At 39.2% G+C, this 26,407-nt stretch overlaps 1 protein-coding gene across 1 annotated transcript in view; it reads left to right on the top strand.

The window, feature by feature from the left end:
- The window catches only part of ANTXR2 (ANTXR cell adhesion molecule 2), a 99,682-nt gene that overhangs the window by 28,552 nt on the left and 44,723 nt on the right, over window positions 1-26,407 (top strand). Inside the window, exons 10-13 of the mRNA XM_031596641.2 lie at window positions 1,960-2,029; window positions 18,660-18,738; window positions 20,592-20,687; window positions 25,909-25,950. Of these exons, the coding sequence (XP_031452501.1) occupies window positions 1,960-2,029; window positions 18,660-18,738; window positions 20,592-20,687; window positions 25,909-25,950 (287 nt within the window). The remainder of the gene's footprint in view (window positions 1-1,959; window positions 2,030-18,659; window positions 18,739-20,591; window positions 20,688-25,908; window positions 25,951-26,407) is intronic.

Below are 26,407 nucleotides of genomic sequence, written 5' to 3'. Positions count from 1 at the left end.
TTTTTTTTTAGTACTAGATACTATTGTGGGCTCTCCAAATCCATTGAGAAGAGAATAAGAAGCATTAGGCTTAAAACTCACAGGTGATCTAGTGTAGGTCAGTGAGGAACATTTACAGCGAGAGTCAGTTTCTGGAATAGTTTATCTTTTTAACAGCTTAGATGAATGCCACTGACATATATTATGCACACTGCTTTCTTTAAGTGACCTTTTCAAGTGTTTCCTGACTTTAATTTCTCTGATTGCCTTATCATGTAGTCATTTATAGCAGTGCAACATGTGCACGTCTGCTTTGCCACAGTAGGAATAGCTATGCTTGGACAGGATGAAGCCCCCAGATACTTGCTGGCATTTGATGTGATGATTTCCAACTAGATCTTCAGGCTGCTTTTTCTTTCCTTAGCTTCAGGAAAGGGTGTGCTGACACCCTTGAAAGGAGGGGAATAGGCATAGTGATGTATTATGCGTTGCAGCATAAAACAACCTGCGATATGGGGTACTGCCAAAGGCCTGCCATAACACACCCAGCTTCTTGTCTTGTCTTCAGCAATGGACAACAGCAAATGTTTACAGAACAGTATAGGAAGAAAATAAGATTGATATGCTCCTTCCTTTGATACACAAGCTCTCTTTACAGAGCTCCAAGCTTTTTTGTCTCCAAAGAGACTGAAGGAGACAAAATGGTAGAAAGGGCTCTGAGCACTACTAGAAGGTGGTCCCAAGAAAAGGGAAGTTATTCTCATGTTGTGTTCTCCTGCTTGGAAAAACAAATGTGCTTTCAGTGGAGCCCTCACCATTTGAGGTCACAGTTGAGGACACACTTGCAAGTTCCCCTTACTGGTAGCCTGGGTTCTACTTTAAGACTAGCCTCAGAGCAAACCCTTATTTTGTCAGTTCTTCATGTTTTAAAAGATACATTTGGCATGGTTCTCTTTCTGCATTTATAAAGAACCGTTACCAAATGCTGGAAAGGAAACCTGCCAAATGTAGCTGTGGGGTAGAAAAATAATCTATGAAACATACCATTAAGACAAAAACATATGGCAATGTGCTAATCCCTCTTCCCCACCTCACAACCAGCCTCAGATCTAGGCCAAGCAGTCAGTGCAGATTATGGTACATGAGAAATTCTCATTTATGCTACCAGCTCCTCCTTTAGCTGCCCCTCAACTGCTTGCAGGTCTGCCTTGTCCTTACGTGCAGGACAGAGTCATCTCCACATTCATCTCACAAATCATTCATCTCCCATCTTCCCCTAGATTCATGCTTAGCCATACAGTTCCAATATAGAAATTAGCAGTCCTACCATAGGAAGCTGGGAGGATGGGCAGGAATGGATTTTTTTCCCCAGTTTACCAAATACTGGAAGTACAGGAGCTCCCTTTAACAAATACCACATTCACCATGTGGAGTTTTTTTCCTGTTTGACTCCCTTGTCACCTTTTGGTGCACTTCAACATATGAAGGACACCCTGAAGGCTCACTGCTGTCTCTGCCACCCAGCTGCAGGGACAGTGTTTCTTTTTCTCCTTTCCTTTTCATGGTTGCAGGAAAAGAATGCTGTGTTGGACACACTGTTTTATGAGTAGATGCTTTGTAAGTATGACAACATTTGCAGATGCCGAAACCTCCCAAAACCATGAAAAGCACTGGAGAAAAAGAATACAACCACAGCTGATGGAACAGTCATTGATTGCCACGCACAGGATTTATGTTAATTGGAAGCAAACATTCACTTTCCAGATATTGGGAAATACTAAATTATGTTGTTGTTCTTATTAAATTAAAGCCTTGAAAATAGAAAAACATCTCTAGAAGAACATGAGCTGACATACATTAGGCAACCAATGTAATATGGGCACACAAGCTGGGCACTGATTTGGACTTCATAGCACATATACGCAACACTGTCTCGTTTTAACAGTGAAGTAAATCAACTTCATGTAATTTGTTTTGCAGATGAAAAACCAAAAAAGGTGGAATCGGAGTTTCTGCTTTGCCCTGCACCAATCCTGTATAGAAGTGGCCAGTGAGTACTTGAAACAAATACCATCCTGTTTCACTAGAATTAGACCCATTATTGCTGATGTTAATCATGTGGGCATTTAGCTAGAGGCAGTCTTTTGTTGTTTTTATGGGGGATGGTTTGTTGTCGTGTAGGTTTTTGTGTGTTCTCATGTTATTTCCCTAGTGGATTTGCCAGCTTTGGAATGGGCTTTAAATAGTCATCTGTGACCAAACCAATTTGGACAGTGCCTTAAAAATGAATATTCAGCCAGTTTATTAAACACTGAAAAGGTCCGGCTTGTCACAAGTTTTATGCAGATTAGCTGTTCTAACAGGGCATAATATGCTCTCTTCTGGATAATCTTTAGGCTCATTGTTAAACAGATTACATTATCACTGACACTTACAAGCTATTATTAAAATTATGTGTCAAGATCTGTATCACTGCTCAACATGTAATGATAAAGCGAGGCACTAATTTAACAACGGCGGCAATCTCATAACGGCACTGTGGCTAAACTGCAGCTCCAGCCTTATTCTAAGTGTCACTGGCCATGGCTCCTGATTACTTCTGGCCCTTTGAGAACTAATTCTCCCCTCCTCCTCTCAAATTCAGATGTGCCTAAGGCTTTTAGAACCGCTTCAACTTCATTGTTCAGATTCATGAGATAGCAGCACAAAATAAAGATTCTTTAAGCTCATCGTAAGTCAGAAAACTATGTGTCAGATCTTAGCCCCATGGGAGGCTAATTTTCTTTCCCAGTTTTGCAAGTAGGTCCTCTCAATTGTTTGCAATGAGGTTTTAGTATTTGTTTGTTGCAGCTCTGCATTGCCATTTTTTGTGATGATTCTTAACTGTGTAAGAACTAGCATATTGCACAGATTGTGCAATTAGTTTTCTGAGCTAAGCAGTAATCAACAAGTTCAGTTGTAAGACTGTATAACAAAACCCTAAATGCACATCTGTTTTGTGCATCAAATGACAACTGGGAGGAAAAAAGTTGGAAAGCATTAGAAGACCTCAGTGGAAGAGAGCAGGGTGAATCACCGCAAAGAGCTTCATTGCAGCCTCTGCAGCAGCCAAAGCTCATCAGCAATGCAGGAAATAAGCATGGAGGAGAGCTACATTGGAGAACAGAAGAAGGGGATGAGTTTTTAATTCTGTACGTCTTCTTACTGCTAAGGTTGCCTCTCACATAGCTAGGACAAGATCAATATTTTGCATTTATCTAGCAGGAGTTTTATTTAGTACTATTTGCTGTTCCATTACACTGTGCAGTTGCATTGTGTTTGATTGAGCTGGGCTGCATGTGGTTGTGTACCAGCTGTCCAACAGAACAGCTGTAACAAACTGCTCTGCTAGCTAAAACAAACCAGCACCGTGTGCAGCTGTGAGACCCAATTTCATCATGAGGAAGATAAACACAGTCATTTTAGGAACACTTCCTTTCTACATCAGGTGTCTCAGTAGAGTTGGATGGCCTTACAACTGTAAGTTAGACCCTATTTATTAAACACTCCAAAGCCTGAAGATTTCAATGCTTTTCCACACACAGTGACCAAAAGTGTGTCAAGACACATGGTGTGTAAATAGCTAAACAAATGTAAAAAAAAAAAAGCATGGAATCTCTATAGAAATTAAAACACAGTAGAAGTTACTTGGAAATGCTGCATTTCCTTACTCTATGAAGCATTACTAAATAGACAACCCACCATAATGCAGCTGCACTCTAGAGGAAGTACCTAATTATGGCATACTACTTATCAGCAATATTTTAAGAAAGAATGCCTGAACACTACATATGGCCTTGTGCAGGTTCAGAGAAAGCCATTTCTCAGCAGTTACTATGTAAAACTTAGTTCCACCATCCTTTCCTGAAGTAGTTACAGTTTTGGCCCAGAGATAAACAATTTACTCTGAAGAAGAGTGACAGCTATGAAAGATCTGTACATACTTGAACTCCTGACTTTTCATTGGCACAGCTCAAACTATTGCTGGATAACTCCCAGTAATTCCTCATGCAGCAGAGCTAATATTAGTTACTAATGTAGCAACAACCAGTCTGCTCTCTTTCTAGTGCTCTTTTTAGTGGAGTTAAGTACAACACAAGTAAAGTTAGCTTTGCAATTTTTAAACCTGTAGCTCTGCTTCTTTGTAGACAGGAGAGGCTCTTACAAAAATACACTCAGATGTTTTATATTTTGAAACACTCTTAGTGATGAACTAGCAGTTTTCAAATACAGAACAATTAAGTCTATGGAGAATGGGTAGGGTCTCTAGGCTGCTGCCATTGTGCATTTCTGTTTTGTTTCCAGCTGCTGGATGCAGTTAGTTGTGAGCCTCCAAGACACTAATTGTAGATTTAGATTTCTCTGTTTTCAGAGTACAACGTAGGAGGCTGCTGTGGTATTCTTGCATTATGTGACAAAGTGACTGTGCTGCTTGTGCTATTTAAAATATCTTCTTGACATGCCACTTCCAAGACAGAGAAGTACATAGCTCACTTATAAGATCAGCTTTTCTAAAAGATCGGTGATTAGCTAGTAGACAATAATTACATGGATTTTTACATGACCAAGCCATTATTATAAAAATAAAGTATGAAATACTCCAAAGTGGAAGAGACCCCTGTACACCACGGAAAGAAGATAGGATGAGCCTAAGAAAATGTAATTTCTTTTTCACGTACTTTGAGAAATCTCATATGTTGTTAGGGCAGCTGTGTTACTAGAACCAAAATAGCATGAAAGAATGACTCATTCTCCACTAGTAACCACTGAAGACTTAAAAAATTTGAGAAAAATTAATCAATTTGCCTTTATAGCTCAGGTTGGACTTAGCTGTCCAGCCATGGCTTCAAAGGAATCAAACCAGATCAGGTTCTTTTTTCCCCCTAGCTCAATTACTTTAGAAGTTCCTGTCACTGTAGAGTCACTGTACTTCAGGAAGGAATGCTCATCTCTTTGCAGTACTAGTACACAAAACGCTTATACTGCCATTCCTTTCATTCTACAGCTTTTGCTTGGAGTTCTTTGAGTTTGCGCTCTGAAAATGTATCTGTAGACTTTGCTACTTTGCTTTGCTATCGGTCTGCTTCTGTTCCTGTAAGCCAGTGGTAAAATTCCTTCCTTCAGTGCCAAGCAATCAGGACAAAACATTTATCTTAATTCCTAAACTTTTGCAAATCCACTAATCTAGTGTGCAGATGACAACAATTAAAGTGTTTAAACTATCACACTAAAACAACATTTCACTGAAATCTATATAGTAAATATTTACATATTTACTCCTACTCTCATGCATCCTTGTGCTTGAATTCTTTTGAAACATTGGCCTTAAGATTAGCTGATAAAAATACAATGAGCATTTACCTCCAACTCCAAGATAAATAGAGCCTGTTTTAAATTACAAGAGGCTTATGTTGGAACTGATGTTCAAAAAGTTTTATCTGTTCCAAAGCACCAACAGAATAGGAAACACTGGGTCAAGTGGGATCACCGCTGTCATTTGAGTATCATGTAGTTTCCATTAGTTTCCATTTCTGAATTGACACCCTTCAAGCAAATTGCCCTTCACCCTATATAAGCTGAAGTATATCCCAGAACAGAAAGAATCACAAATGGAAGACAGCAACACCATTGGTCTTTCCAGCCTTCCTGGCCCTCTGTTCAAATCACCTTGGTTTCTGTTAATGTCTATTCTTTCCCATATCCTGTCCAAAATGGGCAGCTGACATTGTGAAGACTAAACAGGTTATTTTGTGTGGTATGAAGAAAAAAAATGTAGTGCTTGCATCCCCAGGTTCTTAGATGATTTCAGTTTCAGATTATCTGACTTCAGTGTTAAGTTCCCTCAAAACGAAGTACACAAATGTGCAAGAGAGACTCCATTGGTGATAATCAGTTTGATTTTTACATCCTGTGAGTAGTCAAAGCTCTAGGAAGAAGCACAAGTTCCGCAGTAGCGTTGAACATACTTTAAGTGTTCATAAGTGTACCAGATTCCTGTAAGGAGTCACTGGGGTAAATCATAACATAGTTGGGCAAGTCTTCTGAGAATGTGAATGGAATTGGACAATAAATACCTCAGGCTCTTACAATGAGAAGAAAAGTTTTGTCCTAGAAAGCCAGCATAGGGCAAACTGATCTCTAGGACCAAGCACATGGATTTATGTTTGAGCTGCAGATGCCACCTTGGAACATGCTTTCAGTTGGCTGTTAACCAGATTTCTCGCAGGAGGAGCCTGGGTCACTCTAGCCTTTGTTTTTCCTGGTGACAACAGCTGCTTGGCTCATTTGGCACTCAGTTGTGAATGGGATGGCAGCTTGGAGGAAGCTCAGACAGACAGCATTGTGCTATTTCTGCACTGTTAGTTCTCCAACCTTTAGATTTTAATATTTGTGGGGTTTGGTTTATCACTTCCTTACTTTTAATCCTGTCTTTACCATTGGAATGTTTTCCCTTAGCCCTTTGGAATAAGAGGATTAGAGAGCAAAGAATCTATTTTACATAGTACCTTCAGCCTCCAGATAACAGATTTCTTGAACTGGTTTCACTGCTCTCTGTACCCGAGTCTTCCTATTCAGAACTTTTAGATGAGAACACTTAGTATTTTTTTTTTTTAAATGTTACATTCTTAGAAAATCAATTGCTACATAAGTTCCTATAATATCAAGTAATACTCTGCTTACATGTTTGTACTGGATAGTTCACATTACCTGCCCTTAGTCTTATTTTCATTTGGGATATTACTAAAACAAGCTCAGTTTATTTTTAATCCTTTTTTTTTTTCTCTATAGCTTGTGCTTGTCTGAATGCATGTAAGATTCTTTTGCTGCCCAAATTTTGTTAGTATGATAATCTCTGAAGCACAGATTTAGGGCAGAACAAGCTGCTCTGCTTGTTACTGTGGATCACATGCTGGGCTGAGGACAATGGGAACTAACCACGAGCTTCAAGTTAAATATGGCTTTGGAAACATCTCTTCATAGAGCCCTAAGGGAAGCTACAGTTATGCTCTGAAGGAGCTTGCAGCCCCATGCAGTTGAAGGAGTAGACTTCAAATCCAGCATACTTCCAACAAATTCATATAAGATGACTTTACAGTTAAACTAATTCCAAAGGAGTGTTTATGGTGTGGTTTGTAGGAAGTTGCTGCTCACTGCATTAAGACCTTGAATATTATTTACTGCAGCAATGCTGGAGAGAACTAAACTAGCTGGAAGCCCAGGAACTTGTGCCTAGCTGGCAAAGATTGTCCTGCATTTGGTCTCACCTTACAGGAGGCTCTCTCCCCATGCAAAGAGGAAGCACTGCTTCATATTTACATTTGGATGCATGAGTTAAAGAAGTTTCCATTAATGTAGAAAACATCTTAGTTTTCCACTTTAAAATGAACATTTTTATTAATTCCAGAACCAGATTTAAGATGAAGAGCATAGGAACAAAAGCAGACTGGCACTGTGAAGAAGTGGATTGTAGTGCTCTGTCCTGTAAATTACCTCATTTGTTTTTAGACAGCTGCTCTCATTCAGGAGCAGCTGAAAGGTGTTCTATGCAATGGTTGTCATGGCAGGCTGTTAACAAAGGATCCCAACTAGTTTTTCCTTCCCTTGAAGCAAGTCATGCCTTGACTCCACCCAATTCTGCTTGTGTCATGAACCAGAGAGTCATCAACTTAAAAATGGCTTTTGAATTTTATCTCTTGGGGATGTTTCTAAGCTCATTACAGAAGCAGAATGCCACGTGACTGTCTGCATCTTCAAGGATATGTAGAAAACACATGAGAGTAGTAAAAAAAAAAAAAAAGATGGTTTCAAGTTTTTGAAGTTCACCCTTTTTCTTAGAAAAAGGAAAACTTACTGCACTTGATTTCCTTTTCCGCTCCAACACCTGTAGGTGCTAAGCAAAACCTACTTGCTTCCTATGTTCTAGAATACTTGCAATGTTTTCCACATAGTTAAGTCAATTCCCTGAAGCATTGCCTTTGAAGCACAACCAGAGTTCATAATTTCATATTTTTACCACTGCTCCTTTGATTGTTCACTTCCCACCTTTTTCTATAGCTGACAATGGCTCTAAAGAAGTTAAAGTGGTGCTGTGTAGGATGACTGATGTTTAATATATTTGCCTAATTAACTTCTGGCTAATAATTCTAACCCATTAAGTAGCTAGTTAGTATTTGTTTCAAATAAACACATCTGGTCCTGCACTGACTGGAGGTTCTGCCTGTGTGTGGGTGACAGATGTGACGGTAGTTTCCCCAGCGCTCCCCTTTAAATAATTAACACACACTGGTGAAGTCGCATTAGACAGACAGCCGCAAAGCCAGCTGCATGGTCTCAGAGCTGGATCTATGGACATGTGCCTCATCTCATTAGTCTGCTCCATCTATTTCATTCCCTCTTCTTTGAAAGCTAAACATAGCTCTAAGAAACATCCCTTTAAATAACTTTGGATTTCTGGCTTCTGTTCTGAAAGACAGAGAAGAAATAATGCTCCGGCCACCCAAGGGACAAATAGATTTGAATTCACCAGCCCTGCAGATTGATCTGTTACAAACAAAGAGCATTTGAACAGCCCCACCCTGGTGTTTCAGGGCTTGGAGTTGCTAGGCTGGGCTTGGAAACAACCTTCTTTGGAAGGAAACGTCATCTTGTGTCAGTCCACTTCTTTGTATGGTCCATAACTCCTTGGACTGGAACAGATGGAAATTCTTAACAGTATCAAAAGTATCATACAGGCATCATGCCTCTCAACTCACTGTCATTTCATTTTTCAGATTTTTTTTTGGGGGGGGTGGGGGGAAGGTGTAAAAATCCACCCCTCCTCCAATAGGAGAAGAATGTCATTAACAGCACTATATTTGGCAAAAGTCTAACTTGCACATAAGTTAATTCTTAAAACTTGAGTTCTTGCTTCCCAAAAGGCAAGGTAAGATTTATTTCTACTTTAGAGGGTCCTTGAACCCTCATAATTCTATGTCTATCCCATAATGGGTGACATGCAGCAGTCATTAGTTCTAGCGCTACAGGCTCAGCCTGTGACCTTTGTTTTGTAAGGCAACAACAATAGCACAGCTGCCCCTGCATAGCTGAGATCTCAAACCTGCAATTTGGCAGGAAGAACAGAACAAATTGGATAAATATACATAAACACATTGTGAAGGAAGGGAAAACAGAACAGAGTGAACCAGAGCATCATCCTACAACTTGTTTGATAAGGATGATTTAAGGAGGCATATGGTATAATTTAATGTGCTTTCAAAAACATTGGCCTGATTCTTCAAGCAAATATAAAATAAATATCTAAATTGAAAGAGCTAATACAGTATCATGAGTTCTCTCAAAGGAAGCATATGAGTGCCTTTGGAAATGCATGCAAGTGGGGGCTGGGCGTGAATGATGCACAGATTTACATTCCCCCACAAAATTATCGTTAACTTGTTAAGATTACACATTCTTACTTCCTTATAACTGCAATCATAAAAAAAAATGCTGCAATGAGCTAATATTTGTACCTAACCCAGCACCCATTTCACATCTTATCAGTTTACTTTTGCCATGACACCCCACCTTCCCACTGTAATACTTCTCAAACCATTTTCCAACACCACACTGCCTACAATGCACGTACTCAAGAACTAGAAATCACTGCTGTGCTCATCCTACACTACGACCTTTCAGTGCAGCTTTATTTAGTAATTCTGTAACAATCGTAAGTTTAAAATTAGCCTTTGTCTTTCAGCATTCCTTTTTACCAGATGGAATGAAAATATGAAGTAGGCAGCACATTCAGAAATGCTTAGCTTGTTGCAAAGAAACAAGTATTTAAATGATGCTTGTCACAACTCAGTCCAGGTAGAACTCCCACATCAGCTGTATGCAAACTGAGACTCACAAATTGAAGTTATTCCCAGATCAGCAGATAAACCTATGAAGTTATCTGTGTGTTTTTAAATTTATTTTTGGAAAACCTGTAGCTTTATCAAGTTCATTGAGTAGAATGTTCATCTGATTGCCTTAAAAAGCATTGAGAAAAGTTGTATGTAGCTTAACTGAGGTGTTTCTGTTGTGTTTTTTTCTTTACCACATGAATAGTCAAGTTAATGTGCTAAATGAAGTAATTACTGATCTTTTCCACAGACATGGGTGAAACTGCTATTTAAAGCAATATTTATCATCATACAGTTAACAAATGTTGAGTCAGAATAGTAGCACAGTTAAGATAGTACTTTACAGGTGTTATAGTTGGAAAGATTATCATGGTGGAAAAGAGACAACCAAAAAAGAAATGCTCACCCTTATCCAAGGAGCTAGGCTCACAATGAAAAACTCCAAAAAGGAGGTATCTCCAGAAAAGAAGAGACCCTTCCCAAGTGGTAGTGAGCCTTAAATGGGGTCCGGTCACACAGGTGAATTACCTTCACCTGTGCTCCCACAGCTGACCCAGTCCTTGCCTCAGCTGATCAATCAGTGGTTCAGGCTGTGACTCAGTTCCCATACAATCACTAACCCCCTTCTTGGCTATAAAGGGTGAAATTTTGGAAAATGTGTTTCAAACACAGAGAGCATGTACTAAAGAATAGAAGTAATAGGTCAAACCTGCATATTTGACTTGTGTATTTATCAATCATTTAAGAAGGAACAAATATTTACAGTGGCATAATTAAGCACCTTCTATTCTCTTTCAAATTAATAAGCTACATATTTGCTTATTTACATAAACACAAATTTATGAGCTGTTCACCACTTGCAGTAGATGCAGGTTCAGCATGTGTTTAAGAACATATATTGGCAGTTTAGGCCCTATTCTATACAGGCTGTTACAAATATACATAGTTTGAACAACACTTGGCCAGAAGAAAAGAGAAACAAATAACACAAGGGTCAAGTAAACTTTCTCAATTATCTCAATTGAAAGACAGTCTGTAGACTAAGACACTTCATATTCAAGACAACACCAGCCATTGCTGTGCAAAAATAGGAATGCAGTAAACCCACAAGCCATTCCCTTTCAGTAACCAGTTACGTACCTTGGGAAGCACTTGAAGAAGACTCAGCAGCCTATCTCTCCAAAGAGAGGTCCCAGGATGAAAGCAGGCCTTTTTCTCTTAACTTGCTAGTAACCCTTTTACTTTTCCATTACCACAATAACCAAACAGTTCACTAACACTACATCAATAATAACAGCAAATACTGAAGAGAAGGCTTGCTTCCTTTTTATTTCCCTGGGATCCTCATCAACCACTTGCCTTCATTGTGCTCTCTAATTGGTAGGGTACCATCTCCAAATTACCTAAGTTTTTGTCACCTGTTTTCATTTCAGAGCCTCCGTGCTCAGGTGATTGCAGTTCTTCTCCAGCATGGATGTACTCATGGCTAATGAGGCCCGTTGGTTTGGTCTGAACATAATCAGGCAACATCAACAACTCTTCTTCTGATCTACTCTTTAAGCAAGGAGGGCTGATATGCATCAGATCCACCCAGAATTGATTTATTTCTTTGCAGACACTGAGTCTTGGCATTTGTTTTCAGCAGCAGCACTTTAACTACTTCTGTCTGTGTGGGCATTCTGCTCTGACAAAATTCAGAAAGAGTATGGTTGTCAATCACCGATTGCTCATATAGTACAATCACCAGACTCTGCTCCTCAGTGACAAAGAAAATAGCTAGAGGAATGCATTCAGGTAGGAGAAAAGCAGAAGTTAGGCTAGATTAGGCCTAATGTCTGTTATAAATATTAACTTCCAAAAATATTTTAGAAATACATTTAGTTTGACACAATTAGACTATAATGGGAACTATTCACAGATGGAAACATCCTCAATGAATTGTATAGGCTAACTGGCTCCTAAGACATATGGGTCTGATGTTAAGATCGGTTGTAATTTCTGATGCAGTCCTTCACATTCCTCAATAGGGCACATAGTGTTCCCAGAGCATTAAGAAAGACTGCGTGAGCAGAACTAAGTGCTTAATATTATGCAGTGGACATACTATCCTGAGCTGAATTAATAGACTCATTTAACATAATAATGACATTTCATACCCAGTTACTGCAGGTTCCCATGATTCCATGAGATCACATAGAGTACATTGCTGGCTTTTTGCTCTTTGAAATTCACAAGCACTTCCCAGTGGTGAAATACTTCTGTTCCTCTGCACGCTATACCATGGGAAGCCAAACCCAAGCAGGCAGTGTACTGAATGCCTTGCTGAGAGAGCTGAGCAGTTGTGGGGGGATAAGAGGGAATTCTAAGACAACTGTAAGTTGAGTAAGGTACACCGAGGAAGGAGTAAGAGGAAAAAAAGGAGCTCATACTAATTCTTCTTATTAAAACAAAACAAAACAAACCCGACTCTTTAAAGATTTGCATACAGTGCAGGTCTTTATTCTTGGGAAAAAAATAAATAATTCACTTTTATGCCTGTGTGGTTGTGGGAGGAGAACAACCCCTAGCATGTATCGTAACCCTAGTTGTCTTTGGTAGAATTCCTGCTGACTGGATAAAACTGTTTTCTATGCTTCCCAGACATATCTGACCCTTAGTGGAAATGCAGTGAATATTTGGCAAGCAAGGTTTGTAACCCTGCTCCAAGGGACTTTGCTGTGTCCTTATGCAGCTGGGGTTTTGGATTTAGGAAGAGCTGCAAAAGCAAAAGCATGGGTTGGAAGAACTTTCCTTCCTGGCTTAGTGCTGCCTCCTCCTACAGCAGGACTGTGTCCCTGGACTCAGCAAGTCTGGTTTGTAGTCCTGTGCTGCTAAAGGATATTCCCCAGCAAATAATGGCACAAGGAATTTCAGTTCACCTACAGATGTAGTTTCAGGATTGGCTGGCAATGGAACTGTTCCTTTAAACTCTAAAACACAAAATACTGAATGAGGATGTACATTTGGTCACCATGAAAGCTGATGAAGGGTGAAACACCCATGCTGTTGTCAGTCATAGTGTGTTCCATTTACCTCATTTTTCAGGAGACCAAAGTATGATTATTGTAGCATCCCTTTGTGAGTGTTGTGTAGATTACAAAAGACATGGAAGTGATGGGAGTACAAAAAATGACCCTCACATCAGTTGGTCTGCCAAAGCCTTTTCCCACTACTGATTTTTCTGTGTGTGATTTCTGCATACGCACATATATGTGTACGTACATATATATATATATATATATGTATTTATGGGGAGGTTGGACTCGATATCTCTCGAGGTCCCTTCCAACCCCTGCAATTCTGTGATTCTGCGTCTAGATACATTTATACAACTGTAAATAGTAAGCCAATAATAGTGGTGTACCAACATTACTATTGGATTACCAATTATTACATCATTAACTGTAATAAGACTGTGTGCAATTCATGGGAAAAGTTGTTTTAAAAGAAGGCATCCTTTTAAGTGCACTTTTTCCCCCCCCTTCCTTCTACATACAGCATTTTAGCTATTTTAATACTACCACTTGATTCTAAAATACCTTGAGTCACCATAATTTTAATAACTTTTTGAGCAGTTGCCAGTTTAATTTTCAGTGTGTGAAAATTGGAGGTAAATTATTTATTACTTTCAGCAAATGTCTTTCACAATTTTATTTAATTTTTTTCTTCTTTTTTAATGGGTCATAAAATGGCAGCCTTTTATTGGATGCTCATAAAGTAAGGAGCAAATGAATACTTTGCAAATAGGTGACTGTGTATTGAAATGTCAGTTGTATTTCATAGGGTTTGAAAGTCTTCAGACCAGAGTTGGAGTGACATATGGCAATGGGCCACGTTCCTCTTTTGTAACAATAAAACAGCCGTGCACATAAAGGAAAGAAAGAATTGCAATTGTTGGGGCTTCTCAAGTTACATTTTTTCTAAATTGTGGATAAGAACAGCCAGTGGTCCATGATGGATGCAATTCAAAGTTGCAAGAGTCTGCTGGTTAACTTGGGTCATAAAGAACATTTTTTTTGAAACTCTACTAGATGAAGTTTTCCAGGATTAATTCTCATCTAAAAAGTGATATTTTCTGATAAAAGACAGGAATATCCTTCCCATGCTCTGCAAGGGTTATGAGCTGCAAATAGATGTTTATTCCTACTATAAGAAAACAGGTCTAAAAGTATGGCAAATTATACATTAGACTCATGTTACATAAAAACAATCAAACTCACGAATATCTGCACATTAATTATACACGGTTATTAACTCAAGTTTGCCATCTCTTTGGCTCCACTTTACTCAAGCACCAATTGGTAGAATCTCTAACAGTCATCCTCAGGGGCTGCTTCCCCTCCCCATGTAACAGAAATCCACACCACAAACCACACTGATTGCTTGACATAGCAGAGGTGAGGTTTTTGTTTGGGTTGCCACAGCAACACCAACATTGATACTTTCTGGTTCTTTGTGGGTTTTCTTCAGGGTTGACCCGAGGAGATGCTCTGTTTTGCAGCAGCTTTCATAGCAGAATTCAGCATTTGTTTGCATTTTGTGCTGGTACAGAACTAGTGTCATTCCAGCCTTTCCATGCAAAAATACAGCTAGGCCAAGAACTCCATGTTACTACAGGGAAAAAGTGCCCTTGTGCACGTCATTGTGCTGTTGGAGTGTGCTCACCTTTACAGTGAGGATCCACATACTGGCCTCATATTACTTCTTACACTCCTGGGCTGCGACACTGACACCCCTCTCCTGTTGTCTCACTCTCAACAGACATCAGTGGAAGGAGGGACAATCCTTCTTGGGTGTTTGGGAAGCAGTGAGGATACTGTGGCTAGCCACATAAATCACATAAATTATTGATGGCAACCACGAAGACTTACAAATGAGGCACTCACTGCCTGCTGAGACATTTAAAAAAGTATTTCTGATCATTTCCACCGTAGTCTTACAGTTAGCTGACCAAAATCCACTGCTCCTTCCCTTGTGGTCTAAGTCTACCATGCAAAATCTCTTCTGTCTCATAAACTATACTGCTTTGGTCTACAGCTGACATTGCTTCTGCTTTTAGCTGCCTTGAGCTTCATTGGGACCTCATTAAAGAATGCGATACTCACAAAATACTAACAATCAGCCATTAGAAATGATGGTGCCCCAAACCAATCATCACTTCTGCATGTCATTTTGTTTTCAGAATGTTTTCAGTTTGTGCAGAGTGCTGAGCTAAATGCCTTGCACAAGGATAGTTTACAGTAAATATGATATATTTATATATAGGGCTTTCCTTAGACATTTTCAAATACTCAAATAAAAGAAATGGGGTTCTTATTTTGCTGAGCTCCTAGGAAACAGAAATACACACAGGTAGATGCTGAACAAATGGGAAAACTGCCTTCCTTTTACCCTACAGACACGACAGTTTCAGGAAGGAAGTGGTTTTGCATGTTGACAGGTTCATCCTTTTGAAGATGAGATAATTATCTGTATGAGTTCACTCTGTAGCTTTTAGAACTGAGCGAATATGATCAACTCCTATGACACTCTCCAATGGCTCATCCCTGCAGCTGTGTATCAGAATGGAAGCTGATACAGAAATGGGTTGTTCCAACTGCATGGTATCTGCTCTGAGAGCTGATGTGTTCAGCGATCCTGCTGCCTGACCTGATATTTATCAGAAATCTGACAGTGAAAGGGTATTGTGAAGCTTGGTGGTAGCGTATAGGCACTCAACTATTGGTAAACTCCCCATTTTTCTAACTAATAATAAGTTACTAGTACATCTAACTAATAATAAGTGATGCTGCATGAGCAGAGCTTATCAGATGCCAGGTCTGTGTTGCAAACCCTTAATCCACTCATCTAGGTTATCTTAGCTATTGTGCAGCATTTTTCATAGATTATTGAAAGCTGCATGGTACCTGGACAGCGCTCCTTTTCTTTAGTGTGGCTGAAGATAATTTTCAGTGCAGTTTTATCAAAAGCCTTTGAGTTTCCTGCTTTGTTCAGTTTGCCAGTGAAGAACATAAAGAAAAACAACTTCATTTCCTGTTCACTGAATGATACAAGCCCTGCATGTTTCAGCCTAGACCCATCAAGCTCCCTGGGACAAATAGGGCAGCTATGAAGCACTGCTAGACAACAACAAGTAGAGATGCTCTGTACGGTGGCAAGAAAGAACTGGTCACAGAAACTGAAGAAAATAGCCTATGTTGCAGCAGGAGTATGATGCATGGCATGAGGAGTGAAGAGAAAAAAAAAGAGTGGCTTCTCTTGCTTTAATCACTAATGTGTAAGAGAGAAACAGTATGGGAAATTTAACAGGGTTGATGACTAGTTTTGAAAGCTGGAACTTTTCTTGGGAATACAAAATAACCCAATACCCAAGTCACATGTCCAGGAATTCCCAGCTAGTGCTGGCAATGGCAGTCAGTCACTGATGCACCTTTGTTTGCAACCATGTTCATTTGGGACTGGTAGCAGCATGTCAAACAGCTCAATAAAGTGCCAGAGGGTAAAAACATTGTGAAATTATATTGGAAAATATTAAAATATTCCTGACCAAGGAAAACACATGAGTCAGGAGAAGGATGATTTTTGCCAAGAAGCAGAGGGAACTGATTGGATAGCAGAAGAAAATCCATAGGAGTAATGTTCACTTTTTATGTATGTATGTATGTATGTATGCATGTATTTATTTATTTACTTATTTTTAATGAAATGGGGAAGGCATCTGAAAACAGTTTGGAAATTAGATCCCAATTTCTTCAAGTAACTGTAGTCAGATGTTCCTGGCCAAAACCAGAAGTTCTTTACCAATGCATAGGCAGCTGTTGTTGATGTCAGTGGAGTTTTGCACAACAAAAGACTAGAGAAATGGTTCCAAGCAAGGATGAAAGACATGAGGAAAAGCAAAAATGTATTTAGACAATTAAAGTATTATGGGAAATTAAAAAAAAAAAAAAGCACAATGTAAGGATTTAGATTCACAGACTTCAAGAACATGATATGGTAATTTAAAAATCAAAATTGCATGGTGTACTACAGCTGGATATAGCATAGTTGGAAGGGTGACCAGAATTCACACTAAGCAACACAATCACAATTATAGCATCTGTCACCATTACTTAGGAAAGTTCAGAAAAAGTATGAAGGCTGAATAGCTTTTGTACTTTGGAAACATGACCACAATGAATGCCTTTTTTTGGGTGTACCCAAGTCCAAAATTTGGAGCCTTTGGCATGTTACTCTCTGACTCATGCTTTAAAGAGACAGGGCTGAAGGGGGGAAATGAAGTATGTATGAGAACAATCTCTCCTCTCTGGATTTGGACTTAACTGAAATGTTGCAGTCAAAAATACTCTCTGTGCTGTGATTTCTTCTGTATTTCTGGGCTGAGTTCGGCTTTCAGTTACACCTGTACAGCCCTTGTTAGAGCAGTGAAGTGACAAAAGTGATGATGCAAAAAGATGTGACTCTATAATGCTGGAAACTTTACTGGGATGTAGGTCAGTGACCTGGACAGAAAATCAGTGTGCTGAGTTTATGATGTGCAAATCTTCAAAATATTGAAGAGTTGAAACATACACATTTATTCTCTGTTTAACAAAAGCATGGAGTGAAATCCTCTTGCACTGCACTGGAGTCAGTAAGATCGTTTTGCCAGTTACACTCAAGCAGAATTGTTATGTTAAAGTTTCCCATAAACTGAAATGGGAAAGTGAGAAATTGAAAATTAAAAAAAAAAAAAAAAGCACAACATCTAAAAAATTAATCACAAACTGAAGGTTTTTTTTTTGCAGTTTGCTTTATTTAGTTGGGAGAAAATTTAATTAATTTTTTATTTTATATGTTCTGATTCACTCACTCCTGTAGTAATTAGAAATAGATTATTCTTTCTGTTAGATCAATTATTCATAACACAGACCATTTAAAAATGAGTTTAGTGGAAGCAACTTACTTCATTTTTACTTAAATTGAAAAAGAGATTAGCCAAATTAGTTAAAATAGCTCTGAACTCCATATTGACTAAAGCGTTTGTGCCAGAATAAAAATTGATGACATCTAAGAAAAACGCTATAAGTGATTAATCATTTTAGTTCATGGATATCTATATTTTTATTTAATTACAACTACGCATAACATAAACTGTTTGAATCTTGGGAATGAAAGCCAGAGATGCTGAAGAGTCCTCTTCTGTTTAACATTCGCCATGTGTTGTTTTCTTCTAGGGTTAATTTGTAAAATGTAAACCACATACTATTTGCATGCAGTGTTTATGTACTATTTATAGAAAGTCTTGACCATTTATAATTATTCGACATTTTTATCCACAATGTCTGTGTATGACTAAAGAGATGGTTATGGAGTAGACAAAATAATGCTATTTTTACAGTTGATGCACAATTTATTTTATGTGGAACATTTTGGGGTGTTTTATGTTGTGTGGAATAGAGAAGGGGTGTTCTCAGCTCTCTATTGAGGAGACTGAAATTATTTTTAACAGTCATCAACACAACCCCAGAGGGACATGGCAACCAATTGTATTCAGTTTTAAGTAGCGTGAACTGAAGAAAGCTCCATTGGAAATGAGCAAGGATTGGTTTCTAAGGACACCTGTCTGAGAACACCCACTCTGTTGAATGGAGTCTGTACGTCCCAGTGCCTCTGTAGTGTGTATGTGCCTTTACTGACTGCTTTATGGCTGCTGATTGTTTTTCCTTTTCATTCCAGAACTATAGAAGTTTTGGTGAGTTTGAACGAAGGGCAATCTTTCATGTCCAGCTCTCTGACAATCACCGCTTCAGAGTGTGTAAGTAAATAGAATCATAGAATTGTAGAATCATTTGAATTGGAAGGGACCCTTAAAGGTCATCTAGTCCAACTCCCCTGCAGTGACATGCACAGCTACGTCAAGTTGCTCAGTGCCTCATCTTGAATGTCTCCAAGGATGGGGCTTCCACTGCTTCTGTCAAAAAATAGCTCATATCATTCCATGTAAAATGCAGAAATGGAGTTTCTGTTCCTGTTTGATCAGTGCACTTCCCCCAGAGCAGAGAACCTCCATGCATGGCAAGTCTCTTAGATGTTCGTAATGCACAAATCCACCTTACTAGAAACACACTTGTACAGACAAATACAGAATATAGAGAATTTAACAATGAATGATTTTGAAGAATCATAGAATCATGCGTATATATATGTGTTCTAAGTAATTTTCTCCATGTTTCAAGACATGCTTAGAATCTGTTTTATAACACTAGAGCACTCCACAGTAGGCTTCAGATGCTTTGAATTCTTTGATAAAGTGAGTAATGAGGGCTACAGGTTCTCCTTCGACTGCTGCCTCAAGATCCATGCAGTGTCTGTGTGTTCCTTCTCTGTGCGGGGCTTATGTTTTTCTATAGCCTGCAAATTGTGTTTTGCTAAATTTATTACACCAAATTATGTTACTTAAGTGTGCAGCTGTGGCTTTCAAATATTGGGAAGTGTCCATGCCATTAGAGACCTGCTCACTGTAAGCACACTATGAGCCAGGCGTGACACAGTCACCTGGGGTCCATCCCAGAACATCTCTACTTCGGAAGATCCATGAGAGCAGATTGAAGCTGAGGAGTGTGACTTCTGTGCAGCTTTCCCATCAGGCACAGAAGCACACAGAACAGTGCCTTCTGCTCATCAGCATGTATTTTTCCAACAGTATTTTCATCACTCTTAGGTAATTAACCTAAAAGAGAAAAAATAGAGTTTTTTTTCTGTTCATTTTAGAACTAAACACTTGCATAGCTGAAGAAGTCAAAGTTATCTCGGTTCAGCCCTTATGTTTTAGGAAGAAAGCCTGAATGAATTCAGAGCCGAAGAGACACATGCTATACAAACTGTCTTTCTCTGTTTAAGGGCCGATTCATCATTGCAATCTTACACCAATACACTATAAGCAGCCTTTCAGCATGATAATGTAAGGAGAGTGCAATCACAGGAGGATGCTGAAACTACCAGTGGGTTGCTTTTCTCTTTAGCTGAGTCTTTTCAGAAAGATCAGTACACAATGAGTTTATTTCCATGCCCTCTTAAAAGCTGCTGAGGTGGCTGACATAGGTAAAAATAAAGCACTCCTGCAAAGCAGATTATGCCTAATTGCTGGGAAAAGCAAAATGACTTTTCCCTCTGCTTATATTGCTTCTCTTTGGTCAAAAGTTCTAACTTATGACATACAGAATCAGTGTAGATGTGCAGCCACAGAAAAAAACAGTAGAACTTTTGATGATCCCCCCCTTTCTTTTTTTTGTCTTTCATACATATTGCAGCAAAGAAAGCTCCATACACAGAGAAGTGCTGTTTCCATAGTAGCAGATGGGCAACTGCAAGAAATGGGTCACTGATAGAATTGTTCCACTAATTCTGATGGCTGAGCAGCTGATGGCTAGTTGGTGTCTGAGAGTTACAAGTTGCAGCCTCCTCTGCAAACACACGGTGCTGCAAAGGAAACAAACAAAAAATGCACTGCACATAGGCACCGAGGCATGCATTTATGTATTTCTTGTAAACACAGCTTCTTTTTAGTTATATCAGTCAGTAGGAAACTGTTTTGGGCCAAGTGGGAAAAGCAGGCAGGAATTCTTTGCAACATTCCCCTGATGTGCTGTCCTTCTGCTTTCTCCACAGTCCAGCGGCATAGCAGCACTTATTGCTGTACTTGTGCTGTTACTTCTGGCGGCGCTGGGGCTGCTCTGGTGGTTCTGGCCCCTCTGTTGCAAAGTGGTGAGTAAAGGCAATTAAAAAAAGTCACCAGGTTTGTGACTCACGACCATAACTCAAAATGTGTTGGAAAATACAGATAGGGCAGGAAATAGGTTAAGTGACAGGGGAGTTCCATGTGACAGAAGCCATCTGTTGAGGCACTTTTCTTTCATTAGTGATACTCAAGAAGAGATCAGGTTAAGTGTTGTGGTCTCTGCTCCTAGCAGTACTCCTAGCATTTGAAGAGACCTGCACACCATGAGGCAGTTTCACCAGGCTGCTGTGCTGCTTGTTGGATTTCTGCAGAGTGAGCAGATGTGGTATATTTCTGTGAAATCTCTGAAAAAAGCCTGTTCTCTTTAATTTGAAAGTTGTTGGCCATAATGGCACACAGATGTTATTCTGAAATCAAGGACCATTTTAAAAGTACTATAGCTAAAATTGGTATTTGTAGTCCATTATGGGCTCTCGAGTTTGAAATCCCTTATTGTCTTAATAATCCCTTGCAAAAAATTAAATTTTCATCTTGCACACATTACATCTCTTTTCATCTGAGTAATGAACGCTCTTTATCCTTCCAGCAGCAATCAGCAATGCTGCTCCACTAACACTCCTTTCATATCCTGGCATGCTGGGGCTTTTAAATTGGTGAAGTTTAATATTGATCCGTGTCAATGACAGCACTGAGGACTAGAGAATTGGAGATTGCTCCCAGGCTTTTACTGCACTTTTTCTTATCTCAGGCTTGTAGAAGCAGGGGAATCAGAGAAGGTGGACTTCTGCTGGTCCGGAGACAGCCAAAGTAATCAAAAGCTTTGTCTGTTATGGTCTCTGTTATACCCCACAGAAGAAATTTTCAACCCCTGGTTCTTTCCTCATGGTTTCTGAGTCAAAAGCTACAAAATCTGCTCTGATAAAAAGCACTCTTGTGTTTCATTCTCCATATTAGAGTCCCATAAGAAATCTAGGTAGGCTGCTAGTTGTTTTCCTTCAACAATAATTTATATCATGAACCTTCCTATGGAACAGGAGAAATCAAAATTATAAAGAAAAAAGCTTTCCATTTTCTTATTTTAAAATAATTGTCTCACCTTGATTCCTAATTCCCATTGTATGGCAAATCTTCATATACTGCACATCATATTTCTCCCATTACAGTAGTTACTAGTCTGTCAGAGTCCCGTGAGTCCCATGAGAGCAGGAATTCTTGAGAGCAATGTGATGATGCTGTACAGACAATCAGAAAGATTGTTTCTGGATTTTTACGTCAAGGTCCTACATTTAAAGAAAAAAAAAAAGGTCTGTAACTGAAATTAATTAAAATAGCTGCACTGTATGATGAATTGCAGAGCAAAAACCTTGGGTGCACAAAGATGCACCGTGACATTAAAACAAGCTTCTGTCTGGTCTCATCTCCTTTGTGGAGCTCACTTGGGCATCTCCACAAAGAACTGCAGTAAGATGTAAGGAGACATCCCTCAATTCTTATTCACCTTATAATTAAAGATGTTGCATCCTGAGGTTTACTCTGAGGAACTGTAACTTACATTGAGTATCTTCTCTGGATATAGTGTTTGGTATGTAATTGGTTATTGCTAGGGAAGCCTTTAGCTATATATTCATAGATTGTTACTAAGAAGCAGCCTAACTTCTGTGGGAGAAATAAAATCACAGCACTTTAAATGTTCAAGCCCTGTTGATTCCCCCCACCTCTCATGGGTATTATCTGCTTCCTTAAAAATAAAAGGTCTTTTTAGGTCATTGTTTGTTAAATCATTACTGAGATCCAAAACCACAGACTCTTACACTGAACCTATTACCACATTCTGACTTGTTCATTTATTGTTGTTTTGATGTCTGTTTCCTCAGATCATTATCCTGTTCGTGGTTCCTTTCTTTTCCTTCTATTCTGCCTCTGAAGCTCTCACATTACATGTTATTACCACTTCTGGATTAAGTACATTTGGGCTTTGGTGCCTGTGTGTTTGAGAAGACAGTAGCACATCAGGGCAGTCAGGAGGTCCTCTGCCCTTCCTCTGAGACCTGGTGCAGTGGGGTGTCTGCTTTCATGGACAAAGACCAGGAGCAAGGATGAAAGCAGCAGCCCTCAACTCTTCTGTCCCGTGCTTCAGAACCAAATGGAAAAGAGAGAAGGGAAATGTTTTACTAACAGAACAGAATGGGTGTCCAGAGCCACACGAGTGCGTGAATCTCTATTGCTTGCAGACAGCGTTGTGAGCTTCAGGAGGTTTGGGCACTCTGCTTTATCCTTGATATAAAGTCCATGTCGAGGTGGGGGGACTCCTTTTTCTTCTTTCTTTTTTTCCCTTTTCTTTCACTCCCACCCCCCTTCTTTTAAAGGCAGTTCACTGTTGACAGTTCTTTCACTCTTCCCTCAATATCAGAACATATGATCACATCAAGCTGGCTTCAGGCTCTGGTGCTGACATTTCCTAATGCCCACATCACGCGAACATTTGATAAGTGTTAATGAGCAGATCAAAGGGACTGTTGCCTGAAGCAACTAACTTTTTTTTTTTTTTTTTGGAAGAAATCGGCTTTCCTCCAAGCTCAAGTCTTCCTTCTTTGCAACTAAATAAAAGAGATGCAAACTTGTCTGGTAACAATGACAATAAAACAAAACAAAACAGAATTAGGAAGTAATCCATTTCTACATGTGGGTAACAAGACAGCAACCTTATCCAGAGTCTTTTTTACTTCTCCAATCTGAATCAAGTTCAGGGAAAGTGAATTTAGCAATATTACAATACTCAGTAACTTCAGCTTCATGCTACATTTGCATTGTTTTCTGCCAAAACTGCATGGGTTCTTTGCATTTCTTTTTTTTATTGAAATAGCTTTCTACTCATTTCACTTGAAATATCAGACAGGACTGAGAATATTCTTTGTGTGTGTGTGAATGTGTGCGAGGAGCCTGTGGAAACATAAGGATGCAGGCATTTACATTCCACTTCTGTCAGCAGGGTGAGTATCTGCTACTCAAAGCAGATTATTTTCTCACACCACTGTCACATTTAAAACAAGTTTCATTTTCTGAAGCTATTAGAAATAGCAGCTAATTAATGTATTGGTTAGTTTCAAATCAGGTCTACCCTATAACTTTAGGGAATGTAGCAGCTGCCATAGGATTCGATCCTTTGCTCAGGGAGTCAAACAGAAACTGTCATTGACTCATGACTTTTGAAGTCCAGTGAGGTCAACAAATAGAGTTTGTATTGATTCACTGGGGAAGAAATTCTGATTCCATCAAAACCAATGGGTGAAGGGCCCAAGTGAATGGTAGCATGTGCCACAAAGAAGGTTCCTATGTGAAGCTGTCTTTGCTCAGGAGAGATTGCAGAACCTAAGAATCTTACAGCTGTAGAAAGTGCAGTGGTAATATTGTTTAACATGTATCTATATATCTACTTTTTAACATACATCTATCTGCAACTAACTTGGCCTTTTTGTCCTGGACAGCTAGCTGTCTTGGCAAGAAAACTGGTGTTTTGGGGGTAATGGTTAGAAAGAGGCAAAAGAGAAAGAAAAATGACAATTAAATAAAGAAGAGAATGTGAACCTTAGTACACTGAAAGTTGCATTTTACTGTTTACTGTTTTAATGCTGTGGAAAATCTTGCTCAGCACCTAAGTATCCCTCAGAATCGGCCTGTGATCACTCTGTGTTCTTCTTTCTCTCAAGTTAGGACAGTAATTACAATCTGGCTTTCAGGAATGTCTGACCAACTAAACAGCTGATTTCTGTGAAGTAATCTTAGAATTGCCGATGGCTGGTGGGAAAAAATAGTCATAAATGCTTAAGGAAAAACAATTGCTTGGCATCTTTTTGCAACATCTTACAGCAAAGGGATGTCTTGTTAAAATTCATAACTGACTTCCCAATCCACTGGAAGCATCATAAACAAGCCAGTATCTTAAACCAAATGTACTGTGGAAGCATGTTTCCAAGGGGGCCATCACTTTTTTGTCTTATTTGACAGAATTTCTGTATCCACTGCTTGTTGTACACAACTTGTTTGGGCAATTAAACTCTTGGTTGACTATGACTTGAAATGTAAGTTAAGAAGGAAAACTCTTGATTAATGGTCAAGTAAAACAATGTTCTTTTATGTATGATGCTACCCATCCATGCAATTACAGATTATCTGTAGGCAGTGGTAGAGTCAATCAAAACACTATAATAATGCAGTGAAGAAAATAGTACATATTTTAATTAAGGTGAAGTATATGGTTGCCATTGTGGATAGTTTTTGATGGGCTACAGTATAGCAGAAATAGACTTCTTTAGATTCATATTTTTTAATATTTCTACATGATATTCAAACACAAAAAAAATGCCTTGATGTCACGGAAGTACTTCTTTTTTAGCTTGACTAGCCTGCTTTTCCTGGGGAAGGATGAATGCCTGTACTTCCAGTTTTCACCTTCACCATTTAAGCAACTTACTCCCTTCCTTTTCCCTCTGTTCACTGTTTGGTGGTTTCCTGTCAATACCAGGGAACTCCCTGAGATTTACAGTACGTATGTGAGAAAGAGAACAGCAAGAAACTGTAGGTAGAGGTTTAAAAATAGGCGTAAGTGAATTACCATCTGAGTGATCCTTAACCAGTCACAGTTTTAAGAAGCCTCGCAAACCTAACTCCCACTTGCAGGCACTCTGTGCTGAGCAGTTAAGGAGCTACATGTTTCAATTATTAGATCTGAAATGTGAGATCTGCGGAAATGATCTAGACGTCGAGAGGTGAAGCCTGAGCTACCAGAAGGCATTTCACACTTGTCATTGGGCCAGAAATTATCCATCAGCATGGCATGGCACAAAGAAGCAGGCATCTTGGCCCAACATTATGCAAGACCTCACATAGACCTACGGCTGCTTTTCCTCCCAGGCTTGCTAATTAACTCCATAGGATTTCATCACTGCCTATTACTTAGAATGACTGAGTCTTATCCGGTCAGGAAGCAAAGTGGCAGACACGTCTGCCCAAAGAGTGTCTGCCAGTCAATTGATTTTATTTTCTATCAGGCGGATGGTGTTAATTTCCAGAAGGCCTTGATAATCAATACCCAAGGGATATAGCAGTAGTGGCTGCCAGTTTATGAACAGATGTGGGGGACTCAGACGGAAACGGTTCACTCTTAAAAAATCTTCTGCATGCTTTTTAATGGTGCCAGCGCAATTCCTTATGTTTTTATGTTGTTTTTTTTTCTTTGTGCTTTTTTAGGTCATCAAAGATCCCCCTCCACCTCCACCACCTCCAAAAGAGGTACAGTATAATACTGCACCACACACCATGCTGGGTGATGATACTATTCCTCTGTGCTCATTTGTGTTCTGCAAATCTGGCTCCTTTTGTTTTCTTTTGTAAATACCTGCTGAACAAGAAAGAACTGCCCTGCGAGAAGCCTTAGACGGAGAGTGGCCCAAATCCACTGTTCTACTCTTTCTTAGTCATCTCAGTGTAGTATGAATTAAGTCATTTAAGTTCATTTCCATATAACTGTTTAGTAGCTTTACCTCAAGACAATTTAACATTTTCTCATTTTTCATTGAAAGCAGAAAGATGGAGTTGTCCTTACTGGACAATCCAAAGATTCATCATAGGACTTAAAACTGTGTGTTCCCACAGCTTTGACATTTGAGACAGTGAGAGACCTTTATAAGGGAACTTATTTTCCTCTTATCAGCAGTAACATAGTAGAGGCTTTTCTGATGTCTTCAGT

Source organism: Phasianus colchicus, chromosome 4 (assembly GCF_987193195.1).
Source record: "Phasianus colchicus chromosome 4, bPhaCol1.hap1.1, whole genome shotgun sequence".
Taxonomy (NCBI): domain Eukaryota; kingdom Metazoa; phylum Chordata; class Aves; order Galliformes; family Phasianidae; genus Phasianus; species Phasianus colchicus.
The sequence above is the reverse complement of the archived record's forward strand: the minus strand, read 5'-3'. Positions and strand labels throughout refer to the sequence as shown.